A 13,507-nucleotide genomic window follows, 5' to 3' on the forward strand; every position below is an offset into this window, starting at 1 on the left:
TGAATTGACGTTCATTTTGGGTAACAAGTGGACGCAACTATCACTAAGGCTGCAAGCTCCCCTGTTATTTTTATGATTTTGATCATATATCTTGTGACTATACCTTCGTTACGGTCCTAATGTGTAAGACAGTTGATGATTGTTGTTGATTTTTGTTAAATATGCCAAATTGCTATTTTATTTATGATTGTTGTTCAAACGGCATCTGTCTCTTGTTGCCATGGAGACATTTTGAGTGTTCATTCAGCAGTTTAATACTTTTTTTATAAGCATGATGATATTATTAGCCACACATTATGAGTAACACATAAGAACCAGAAAGTAAGCAAAAGAACACTAACAAAATGTGAATCCAAACAATGACAATATACTGTACTCTAGTTATCAATATTAGGGGACAAGTCACCCTGACGATGTACATAGTTCAGACGTCTTTAGATAGTGAAGGCGTGTGTTTCACACGTTTGTAAGGCGACGTACTTAGTTTAGACGTCTTTAGTAGGTGTAAATTTGATGGGAATTCTAAACATACGCCGTCGCCACATCGCCGCCGGAAAATGTTTGTACATGCACTCGCCGCCTAGTCGCCGCTGGTCTCTCGTCTGCAATCCCTATTAAATCAATTCAAAATTCCACACGGTTTGGCGACGACGGGGAGGGTAGCCTGCTCCTTCTCCTTCTCCTGGTTATCCTTTGAATGACACAATCCACTCGCCATAGAGTGACAGCTCAGCCTCAGTACAGGTAAACTAACGTTGGAGACGTCTGGTCTGGAGGACACAAGCCACTCCACAGCGGATTCCTACAAGAGTAATAAAGTGTAAGTATTGATCATATACATTATCTGTGATCTACGTTGCAAGTATGGTTACTAGACGTTTTGTTGTTTCATTGTGTTAAGTTACTAGCTAGCTAGTAAAGCTGTTTAAGTTAGCATTTAACGTTAGCTAGCTAACTGCTAACGTTATCTAAAACTTGTAGCCAGCTACGTTACTGAGCTAATTTTCCATGGGAATCATGTATTCTTTGTGAGGCCTTACTCAATGGCCGTATTAATTATTGTCTTCTCTCTGTAGAGACCTGCAGGACCCGAGCAGAGCTACGATGCTCTCCCAGGTAGCTATTAGGAAAAATTATTATCCAGCTAACTACAAATTGTTGTGGTTGCTATTGGCCTGATAATACACAATGCTAATATTAGTTAAGTTGTACAATGTAGAAGCTGTGAATGTAATATATTATATCTAGAGGTTGACACATACATTAGATAATGTTCCATCTGTACACTGTTTCTTCTTTCTTTGCACTACTTCAAGATGGCAGATAACGGACGTATTTTTGGTATATTTTGGCGCTGTAAATGTCAACGATATTTAGAATTAATGCATATTGTTACTACTGTCCAAACTATGTATTTTAACTAACACACCAAGCCCTTCACAAATACTTTGCTTAGTGATCCTTATGGTTTGATGTGATGTGCATGTGTCCTGGTGGCTGGCGAAATTCAACATGAAGCCATATCTTACTTTACACATGTAGTCAATGTGGAGGTAGGGGTGTAGAAAGTGTGATCAATAATATTCCAGAAATAAAGTGTTCCAGTAGTGTTCAGGAAAGCTAGAAAAATGTATCTAGAGTGCAGGCTTTGTTACAATTATTTATTATTGAGCTAATTTCAAACAATTTTTATCATCCAATAAGGTACTTCAAGCTTTACAATAAGAAGTCAAGGAAGTGAAGGACTACAGCCACATCCCAGCCCTTCAGAGAACTGTCCTGCAGAAAAGGCTGTCGTCCAGACTGGAGCAGTGGGCCATCAGTGAGCTCAGGAGACCAGATGATCCCAGGCGTCCAGGAGTTGTGTGTGATATTCCTGCACCACCCTCAGAAGTGTTGTTGCAGACACAAGTCAGCAGAGAAATACAGCTTGCCTTAGGTGAAACTGAATATGTGAAATATATACACAACCCAATTACTCAGTATGTTTGTGTATTGTTGGTGATGAAAAATGGATCCTGACCTGTGATGTACTGCAAATAATGACTGACACTGAGTTCCAGCTTCTTCTACCACCGGGGCCCCATCAAAATACGTTCAAATACCCATTATCTATGTGAAGTTTTATATTGGACTAAAAATAAAGCATTATAATAGTCTCAACCTTATTTCCTGTATTATATAATGAACCAAACAGACAAGGGTGAATGTAAAAAAGTGTTTTAATATATTATGTGCATTTTAAAATATAATTACAGTAAGACAATGTAAACAAATTAAATTACAGGACAGTATACTATAGTAGGATATATTGACATACAATGGACTTAGAAACTACAAGTACACCAATGAAAACTTAAGAAAAAGGTTATTGTAAGTGTTCATTGAGTATCTCAGCAAATTATGATCAATACATACGCTATTGGTCTATACCATGGCTGTTTGAAGCCTTAGCACACGTAATGTCTCCTCCACAGATAGACCGAAGGCTCCTCTCCCTCTGCTACTCCCACGTCCTCCTGGTTGGTCTGCATGCTGCCTGATGTGATAGAAAATTATAACAAAGTTCCTTACACAAATCAAATGGTAACAAAGTTAATATTGACAACTGCGGCTTATAAGCTTGGGTGATTTACAATTAAAATAACTTGCTTTTAAAGTAGCCATTAGCAAGTGTGTAGGCTTTAAAAACACTGAACATTTTCCTTATGCTGACCTACTTGCAAATGCAACAGAAGACATGTAATTAGAGTTAGGATAGCCAGTCTTTGTCAAAACTAGGAAAGTACAGATGAGCACAAAACTATAAAGATGAACCAGTTAAGCAGTGCTAACTATGCATTTGTACTGTATGTCAACCTCTAGATATAATATATTACATTCACAGCTTCTACATAACGCTTTACTAATAAAATTTTGGTAATACCCGTTACAATCTCAGTAACGCGAGTTACAATGCATTTTAACCCGACATTTAGTGGTGTTTGTTTAAGAAATCACCAACACCGCGAAACATTTCGGCAGAGGAAAAAAAGGCCTATTTCCTGTTGCTGGAATTCGGTGGTTGAGATGACTGCATAGACTGATACATTTGCGAGATGGACATTATTTTCAGGAGTAATTACGCTGCGTTGAAGCAAAATGCTGTCCTGTCACTGTTCCTGTGGTCAGAGCCAGAACCAGAGACGGTACAGACAGCCTGTGTCCCAACAGCTAACTGTACGTCAGCGCGGACAGCCGCATGTTCGAGCAGCTGTCCGATATAAACATGTCGGAAATTAATGGAATTTAGGCTTGCTACACATCATATCATTACATTTTATCAGCGTTGGAAAGTAACTATACCGTTCTTCAACAGAATTACTTTTAATTGAGTATTTTCATTTTCTCCTACTTGCCTATTGTATGTCTTCTCTATTTTAAAGCTTTAGTTACTTTGCATATTCACAACAAAATATTATGAATAAATGATGTATAAAGTGGATTAAGATGAGACTTTATTGATCCCGTGGTGAAATTCACAAGCTATGTACCTGCCAAGTCAAACTTACGCGTTATTTTGGTAAAAGTACCTAGCCTAACTCAAACATAACGCAAAAGTATTGTAAATCATTACAATTCAGAGACAGTAATATTGTAATATAACTAATTACTCTCAAATAGAGGTTCAACGATTAATCGTTTATGTCAACTATTAAATTAATCGCAAACTATTTTGATAATCGATTTATCGGTTTGAGTAATTTTTTTATTAAATAAAATAAGATTTCTCTGATTCCAGCTTGTTAAATGTGAATATTTTCTAGTTTATTCTCTCCTCTGTGACAGTAAACTGAATATCTTTGAGTTGTGGACAACGCAAGACATTTGAGGAATATGATCCACATTTTTTACCATGTTTTGACATTTTTATAGATCAAACAACTAATCGATTAATCGAGTAAATAATCGACAGATTAATCGGCTATGAAAATAATCGTTAGTTGCCAGACATGGGGGACTCAAGTCACATGACTTGACTCGAGTCGCAAATTTTAGGACTTGAGACTTACTTGATTAACATTCATAAAAGACTCAACTTGACTTTGACTTGATATTCATGACTTGAGACTTGACTTAGACTTGAGTCAAATGACTTGAAATGACTTGATTTTCTGTTTAATAAATATATTTTTCCCCCTCTGATATTGAGGAGGAGTTAACTTTACGATTTTAGTGCTATTGCATGCGCAGGAACCGTTTATATGATGACGCGGCGCGCGGCGGCAGACCGTCAGTAAACAACACTGGCTATGGCTAGTAACTTAACGTCATGGATTAAGGGGTGCCCTTACATCTGTATTATTTCCTTTACCGTTGAAAAGAAAGAACTTACTTCAAGTCTATCCTGAAGAGATTGTAAGGAGAATAAGAACCAGATACCTCACTCGTCCTGTCTCACAGAAAGCAAAAGAAACCCATTTTAAAGTGTTAAATGATATATATCCATGTAATTGGTTTCTTAAACAAAGATTTAACATTGACGAGAATAATTGTACTTTTTGTGATTCAGATATAGAAACCTTAGAACATTTATTTTTTGAGTGTAATTTAACCAAACCTTTTTGGGATCTGATCAGAAATTGGTCTTTGAGTTATGGGGACATTAAATTGGGAGTGTTAATGGAGGACAAAAAAAGGGACCAGATGTATAACTCCTTGATTATTTTAGCTAAACAGTTCATCCACAAATGCAGATTTTTGAAGGTGAGACCTTTATTCTGTGTGTTCATGAATGAGTTATGTATTTATAAGAAATCTTTGAAATGTATAAAAACTAAACAAGCAGGGAATGTGCTACAGATCATACATGATTGGTTGTGGACTAGACCTCTATTTATTTATTTACTTTTATATACTTTTTTTTTTTTACAATTCAGTTGTTTCTTTGTTATAGTTGGATACCTAGTCTGTTTTTGGTACTCCATGTATTAATTGTCAAACAAAAATTGTAATGGCCTGAATTTGTCAAATAAAGTTTTTTGAAAAAAAAAAAGAAGTTCCCCAGTTGGTGACGCGTTGTTGACAACTGACGTTTGATGGAGGCGACTTTGGTTCACTGAACATATTTTAATGACAAACTGTTTATTGTGGACAAATGCCTCTGCCAAGAAACATACACAGACATAATATGTTTCAAATTATTCATAAATAGGCCTATGTATAAAAAAAACAACACATTAAAAAACAAAAAAAACAAAAACTTAACGTCATGGATCTCATGGGCGCAAGCACCCACGGAAAATACTGACCGCCCACGTGTGCCAGACTGCCAGTTCTTTTTTACGTTAATCTAAAATTAAACACTGCAGTTGTGGAGCGTCTGTCATAGTGTGATTGGCTATGTCGGTGGCATTGATTCTTAATTTCCCACGAAGCTGATCGCGGTTGCGTGCCAGTTAAACTTTTCATCTCCAGTCCTATCTGTATTTGTGAGAAGTGGCGCTGTCCATAGCCTATAGGCTAGGCCTACTTTACGGCTCTATTATTATGCTTGTGTGTTCGTGTCGGCCGCTGTCCATTTCCTAAGGTTCTGAAATGCAAACACTTTTTTTTAAAGGGTGTGCGCGTGTGAGCACCCACGCAGGAAAACATAAATCGGCGCCTATGTCCCTCTGCACAGAACATAATAAAGTTTGGCTATAAGGATTACACCAGGCAAAGAAAAAAACGAACGGCAGTTTTCAAGGTCTGCAGTACAAACATTTCCGACGTCGAATTTCATCAGACACTTCAAATCGGGAGAGATTCGGGTTCAGTCCCCATATTCAGCTGAACCACTATTTGGACGTTTGTGATGGACAGAACTCCCTTCAGTTTTTGGCCATGAATAAGCACACCCTCCCCTCTTTGTTCAAGGTGGCGGTAAGAGCGAATAAAACTAGGCACACATACACACACAACACAAACTGCTCTCGCTCTCTCTCTCTCTCTCTCTCTCTCTCTCTCTCTCTCTCTCATAAACACACACACACACACACACACACGCATGCAGACGTAAGTATGTGAATAAAGCTAGGCACACATACAACACACTCTGCACTCTCTCACACACGCACATGCACATTCACTCACCAATATTAATAACTTTTCACTTACTCTTTCTCAAACACGCACACATTCACTCACAAATACACTGACAAATATCAACATATACTTTCCATTCCATGTGATAAGCAAAGGTGGTGGGATTCAGCTCCTCTTAAAGAATATGTTTTATTCTTTAAGAGAAGGAAAGGTTAAAGGATGTGTTTCTGTCCCATAAAAGTTTGAAGAATATTATTTGACTTAGGAACCATTATACTTGAATTGTTTGAAGGAATTTCATGATTTGATGTCATGTTTGAGGCATATTGAACAATGTTGATTTATTGTTGGTCTAATATCAGTTTTAGGCTGTGCTTTTTTTATCTGTGTTAATTTAAACTCTTCAGATGTATGTGGACGCAATGTCTTTTGAATATTGAGTAAAAAATGCAAATAAAACTCCAGCAGTTCATAATCATTGTCAGCTTGTTTAAAAATGGAAACTTTGGTATGACTTGACTTGACTTGCTTGACCAAAGCTATGACTTGACTTGACTTGCTTGATTGTCACAAAAAATGACTTGGACTTGCTTGAGACTTGAAGGTTAAGACTTGAGACTTGCTTGTGACTTGCCCATGTTTGACTTACTCCCATCTCTGTTAGTTGCAGCCCTACTCTCAAATGAGACAGTAGTAATCTATACAATCTATTATCTATTACATTTTGGAAGTAACTTGCCCAACACCGGTGTTAAATAATCGTGATTTCAATATTGACCAAAATAATAGTGATTCAGATTTTTTTCCCATAATTGAGCAGCCCTACTGTATGGATGGATTAAGGTTACATTTTGGTACAGATAACCATGGTGACCACATAATGAGTTCCCCTGGCTTTTTCATCTGGCACTACCAGCAAGTCAAAGTTTTCACTTATCTTTTGGAATATCTCAAGATCTAAAAGATGAATTGGCACAAAGGTTTGCACGGACATTTATGGTCCTGCTACTTATACTTATTACTACTGACTTGAATTGGTAGCCCTTGGACTTTTCCTCTACGGCCAGCATAAGGCTGACATTTCTGGTTTTGAGTTAAATGTCTCGACATCTGTTGGATAAATTGCCATGAAGTTTGGTATTGTGGATATATTCCTCTAAGGATTAGTCACACTACTTTAAAGGTGCTATAAGCGATGTCACGTGTTTTTTAGGCTACAACATTTTTTGTCACATACAGCAAACATCTCCTCACTATCTGCTAGCTGCCGGTCCCCTGAACACACTGTAAAAAAAAACACGGTCTCTGTAGACAGCCCAGGCTCCACAAACGCCAACAAAAACAAACTGTGCCAACCTGCACCACCAAACATAACTAACAGTCTTCAATAACCGACAAGAAGGATTTTGGCGTGGGGGTTGAGGGTTGAGGGGTTAGTGCGCGGAAGCACGCAAGGGAGGGAGAGGGGACGGGATGAGGAGGAGGGAGGGGCGAGCTAACCTCGTTTTGTTTGAAAATACTTTGAACGTCAACAAGAAGTGCCGTCACCCAACATTGCTTAGAGCACCTTTTTAAGAAGGACGAATTTGCCATGAATTCTGGGTAAATTAAGATTTTTCAACTAAAAAAACATAGCTGACTGATCGACCATTAGTTCTCTTCACTCCATCAGAAAATGTTTGCCTTTAACAACTGTAAGAAAATTTTACTGGGAAAATTCCGCAAAGAGTGTAACAATGACAAAAACTTAAAGCAGCACAAAATCACCACAGTCTAGACCTGTTGCAGATCTGAGATGCTGTGGCTTCTAGCAGGGCTCGCACTTCTGCTAGATCGACCGCCAGGGTAAAGTGCTTATCAGCCATGTTTTGAGGATATTTATATCCATATTGCGTGAGCATTTTAGGAATTGCAACCCTGTCTTTGTACCGCTGCTCTGTTCATAATTAGGGTAGTCAATGTTTACCCTTAAAACTGAAGCCTCATAATCCTTGTTTTATTTCAAATCCAATTTACTTGAGTACAGAGCCAAAACAATAAAAAAATGCATATATTTTCACATACTTAATAGAGTATGCATTTACAGTAATCACTACATTTGGTGGGTTCACAAACTTATTCTGCCATCCACAGTCTCTGCAGTGACATTTAACACTCAGTGATTCCATAATTCCCAAAGCTTTAAGACTGAGATCTGGTCAACAGGTGTCACTTATTCTTAAAGTGGAAACATGGGAATTAGTTCTGAGTTAGCCATGCAAGCACAGAGGTGCTGGTGCGGCTGTAGACTTTTAATGTTTTTTTCTGTGTTGCCTGTTAATTATTTTTAAATTCACCTTTTCCCTCTTCTGTTTCTTGACTCCAGGACTGGGTTTTCCTCACTCGCTTCTGCTTTCTGACCGACTTTGGACGTCTGGACTTCCGGTTCCGCTATCCAAAGGTAGGACAACTTACTGTGTGTGTGTGTGTGTGTGTGTGTGTGTGTGTGTGTGTGTGTGTGTGTGTTTATCATTTTGTTTCTGTTATTTTCAATCTGTTTTCCCACATTGCCTCAGCTTGCCCACGCTTTCTTCTCCAGCCACATGATTGTTTGTTTTCTTCATCCTTTCTTTCTCTACTTTAGTTCTCTCACTTTCCTTCCTCTTACCTCACCTAAGCTGATACCATCTCTCTTTCTCTTCTCTCCTTCTTCCTCCGGCGGTTCCTGCTTTACCCGCCTCGTCCTCTTTTTCTATCCCCTCCTCTTCCTTTTTGCTCTCCCCCGCTCTATTTTTCTTTGCATCTGTTTTGGTCTTCCGCTCTGTCTTCTTTTACCAATGCCTTGGTTTACTGTTGTAGCCTGCAGCCTTTGGAAACAATTTTTTTGTCTATAAATCTGAAACCGTCTCGCTGCCTCCTCTGTGATCTATGCCCTCTCTCTCCTCTGTGCAGTCTCGCTGCTGTCAGAACATATTGCTCTACTTTGATGACAGTTCTCAGTGGCCAGCTGTGTACAAGAGGCACGAAAAGGTGAGACACTGACACCCTCTGCTTTATGTCTTTTGACAAGCCATTATTGAAGAGAAATACAGATCCATTTATTAATTTGCAATTTGCCACAGTTGTAATGAAAAAGCAGTGACTCCAATTTAGCTAATTTTCACATTTTAACTTGAACTAAAGGATTACACCCTGTTAATGCTGCTCAGAATAAAACAAAGCAGCCTTTCTTATATATTGAAAGGCTTTTCACTCACAGCCAAGGATATATTATTGATGACACATGCAGTGATCAAGGATGATACAATCCATATTTGTGAAGACAAAGTGAGACATCAGAGACTTCTGCCTGAACTGAAGTTGCTCCACAGAAAATAAATAATAGCAGGAAGGTGTGATTATATGTATAGATGTGGTTTGGAAACATGTAACACTGCCATGTATGGTAAAGTCCATAAGTGTTTAGACAGTGACACAGTTTTTGTTGTTTTGGTACTTGAACAAATTAGATCTTAAATAAAATGGGGATATAAAAGGGTAAAGTGCTTATCAGCCATGTTTTGAGTATATTTATATCCATATTGCGTGAATGTTTTAGGAATAGCAACCCTGTCTTTGTACCGCTGCTGTGTTCATAATTAGGGTAGTCAATGACTACGTTTACATGCAGCCAATAACCTGTTCAAAACCGGAATATTAGCAATAACCCGGTCGCGCACGGCCATGTAAACACCGGCAAAAACCCGAATATGCTCATATTCCGGTTTTTAAAAACCCGAATATGCTACCTGAGTTACCCCTTTTCTAACCCGAAAGTTTGGTCATGTAAACGCGTATCGGCATATCCCCATCAAAAGGAACATTGATTAGTGTTCTGCGCATGTTCTATTCGCAAGGAATCTTGGTCTTTTGAGTAGAGGAACTTCTTGTATGCGCCAGAAAACATAGTTACAATAATAATTATATACTATAATAATATAGTTATATATATGTCAATGCAGAAAACCTGCGCGCAGTATACCGGAAGTAAACAAGAAGTAGAGATAAACATTGCGAGACGCAGCACAGCACCACACTTTTGGAGCGAGGAGGAAACCAATTTCTTTATTAGTGTGGTGAAAACCATGAATATAATGTCTTTTGTTGACGGCAGAAAGTACCGAGATAGTGAGATTTATAAGAAGGTGACCGAAAAGTTATTGCGTCTTAAGGTTGTCCGTAGGCTACGTCCAGACGCTAACCGTGCGTCGCCGTTTACGTCGGGATATTAATTGATTACAAATTCCATGTAGGAGTAACTCTCTCTGCTCACGCATGTAAACTGGTTATTCCGAATGTTTCAGAAACCCGAATAGTGACCTTAACCCGACCATAACCCGAAAATTGACAGCTTGTAAACGTAGTCAATGTTTACCCTTAAAACTGAAGCCTCATAATCCTTGTTTTATTTCAAATCCAATTTACTTGAGTACAGAGACAAAACAATAAGAAAAAAATGCATATATTTCCGCATACGTAATAGATTATGCATTTAGAGTAATCACTACATTTGGTGAGTTCACAAACTTATTTTCCCATCCACGGGCTCTGCAGTGATATTTAACACTCAGTGATTCTATAATTCCCAAAGCTTTAAGACTGAGATCTTTGGCTTTTAGAGAGAAGAGTGGTTTCATGTAATATGGGCCTCAGCTTTAGGAGTAGCATGCAATGTGTTGTATTTGACTGTATATGCCAAACCCAGCTGCTACTATGAGAAATAACATGATACAGTCTATAAAATTGACATTAAATTGCTTTCACAACCAATGAATAATGTATAATGCGACCATTTACCATAAGCAGACGACTGTACCCACCGCTCTCCCATTTTAAAGCTGTGCTTAACCAGCCTAGTGTTATTTTAGGAGCACATAGCATCTGATGTTTTTTTGTGTTATTAGAGTGAGGTGAGCTTCTGAGTAATTAGGGTTATCAGGTGTTCTGAGTACTATCTAAGAAAAGCCATGCTAAAATGGTCTAGAAAAAAGAATAATAGCATTGACCAAATACCTTGCATTTCTTTACCCACATTGGTTTTTACTGACATCTCAGTGTTTTCTGTAGGATTTCTTTCAGCAGTGGGTTGAAAAAGGTTAGGGTTAACCAAAAGTTTGCTTATCCTGGACCGCTCCGACTCCCCACCTGAGCTAGCTGAATTTGAGTTGCTACAGCCGCTAACTGAAGGTCAGCTGCCATCCATTTTCCTCCCGGCAAAGTAGTCTCCTTGCGGCGGGGAGTGAGGCAGGGGTTCGCTTGCTAGCAAATTCTTGTCTCATTTGTGTTCTGATAAATAGTTAAATTTTCAAATTTAACTTCCAATTCAGTGCCCCATATTGCTATTTTCTAAGCTAACTACCTGTCATATTTCACAGGGCCCACGTGAGTGAGTTTCCATGGGAACGCAGCCGTCAAGGCTTTTGTCTCTGTTTGTCACTCTGCCTGAGGAGAAAATGCTGTACTTGCGCTGTTGTTTCTTTGGTTGTCATGCGAGTGATTGACGTCCTGTCCTCAAAGTGGAGAGAGAGCAGACGACCGTTCGTTTGAGTTCAGTGGAGCGGACAGCTCTGCAAAGTTGTGTAATTGCGACTTCATGACGTTTTATAAAATCCTGAAGCGGCGACGGCAAAATGTAGATAACCGAAACACTGCCTATTCTGACACACAGATGTGACATTATGTTTTGATATTTCCAGCACAGCTAATACCAGCACACCATTTCTCAGACCGATTTTGATGTTTTCCAGAATCAAATAGTATAACCTTCATTTCACACTTACCAATACTCAGCATACACAGGGAGAAATCTATCACTGGAGAGACGAGAAAACATCAATTTTATTTCCACTTACAGCAGCTTCAATAGCAAGCCACAATTTCAATTAAATTTTGATTAAACACATCTTGTATTCTGGACTGGAAAAACAATCTCTTAGGCTTTCAATGCTCCTTTTTTTGTGGATTGTGTGGAAAAAGAAATAGATGAGAAAGGCTGAGTAGAGATAACAGATATTCCGTTTTCAATGTTTGCAAATCTATTTTGAATTTACTGTGTCGTCTCCTGTCAGAACTGCTACCAGAAGGAAGCGGTGCTGCGGCCAGAGAACAACCAGGTCATCAACCTCACCACACGCTACACCTGGTCAGGCTGTGTGGTAAGAGCTCACACACTAAAACAAATATGTGCATATACTTTATACACACACTTTTACAGAGCGGTATCCTGTCCCTGAGAAAGACACAGAATATATTGCTACAGTTGACCTCTGACCTGCGTGTGTGTGTGTGTGTGTGTGTGTGTGTGTGTGTGTGTGTGTGGTTACAGAGTATTACATTATTCCTTTTTATCACCAGACAGTTGAACTTATTTTCATCTTTCCTATTGCGTATTCTTTTGTAATGCAAAAAAGGAACAGAAATATGTAAAAGAGGTAAACAAATACACAGAGACACAGAGAGGCAGTGAAAGCTAATGGCCTGTAAGGTGTTTTTGTAACATTTTACTGATTCACACATTTTCAGTGTTCATGATGCATCTCAGTCAACCAAAAAAGGGTCCAAGTGATCTTTCTCTCCTGTAACACCTTTTTTTTCCCACCTTCCTTGTGTTTCTTTTTCAATAAGCAGCACAACATGTTTGTTTATCACATTAGAAAGTGTGATTGCCAGCGTGACTCTGTTGTTGTGGCGGTTAGTGGATCTTGTTGCCACATTTCAGGCTATATTGAGGTGTGAAATGTGTTTGTATCTTGATATATCGGGATCCCACTCTACTGTGATAATTCAGTGTGTCTCAATGGTAAAGCGTGCCGCCTTTTTGGATAACATCATCCCAGCAGACCCCCCTCCATGCATTTCCTCTATCTCTCTCTCTCAGGTGGAGGGAGACGGGAATGAGGAGGTTCTGAGCTGCGTGGGTGGCCGTAGTTTCCGCTCAGTGAGGGAGAGATGGTGGTACATCGCTCTCAGCAAGTGTGGGGTAAGCACCAACCTCTGAACCTGCCCCAACTGGCTCTATGTCTCCATAAGGGCAGGTGCACCAGGCAGTTGCCATGGAGACTCGCTACCTTTATCACACAAACAGACTCGGAAGGCTCAGGCACAAACTGTGTTTATTTTCTGCTGCTCTTTAGATAAATAAAAATCATCACTGTTATCATCATCCACATCAGCATCATCTATTCATCAAAAATGAAGGCATACTAACAATATAGATCTCTTAAATATCTATACATTTATTGAAATGTGTTTTTTTTTTTAATTACCCAGGAAAAGCTATTTCCACAATTTAAATCATAGTTTTTAGTTTTTGCAGTCATGCAAAACAACTCAGAATGATTTCAGTTGCAAGAAGCATCAGATTTTAAAATGGGAAAGCTCACCATGAGGACAACTCTGGGAAACCCTGGAAGTTTTGAGGCAT

The 13,507-nt window shown here is 38.9% G+C and overlaps 1 protein-coding gene across 1 annotated transcript in view; it reads left to right on the forward strand.

Moving 5' to 3' along the window:
* tmem145 (transmembrane protein 145) overlaps window positions 1-13,507 on the forward strand; it is a 50,437-nt gene that overhangs the window by 14,303 nt on the left and 22,627 nt on the right. Inside the window, exons 2-5 of the mRNA XM_039804842.1 lie at window positions 8,432-8,506; window positions 8,998-9,075; window positions 12,153-12,239; window positions 12,962-13,063. Coding sequence (XP_039660776.1) covers window positions 8,432-8,506; window positions 8,998-9,075; window positions 12,153-12,239; window positions 12,962-13,063 — 342 coding nt within the window. The remainder of the gene's footprint in view (window positions 1-8,431; window positions 8,507-8,997; window positions 9,076-12,152; window positions 12,240-12,961; window positions 13,064-13,507) is intronic.

Source organism: Perca fluviatilis, chromosome 7 (genome assembly GCF_010015445.1).
Source record: "Perca fluviatilis chromosome 7, GENO_Pfluv_1.0, whole genome shotgun sequence".
NCBI lineage: Eukaryota > Metazoa > Chordata > Actinopteri > Perciformes > Percidae > Perca > Perca fluviatilis.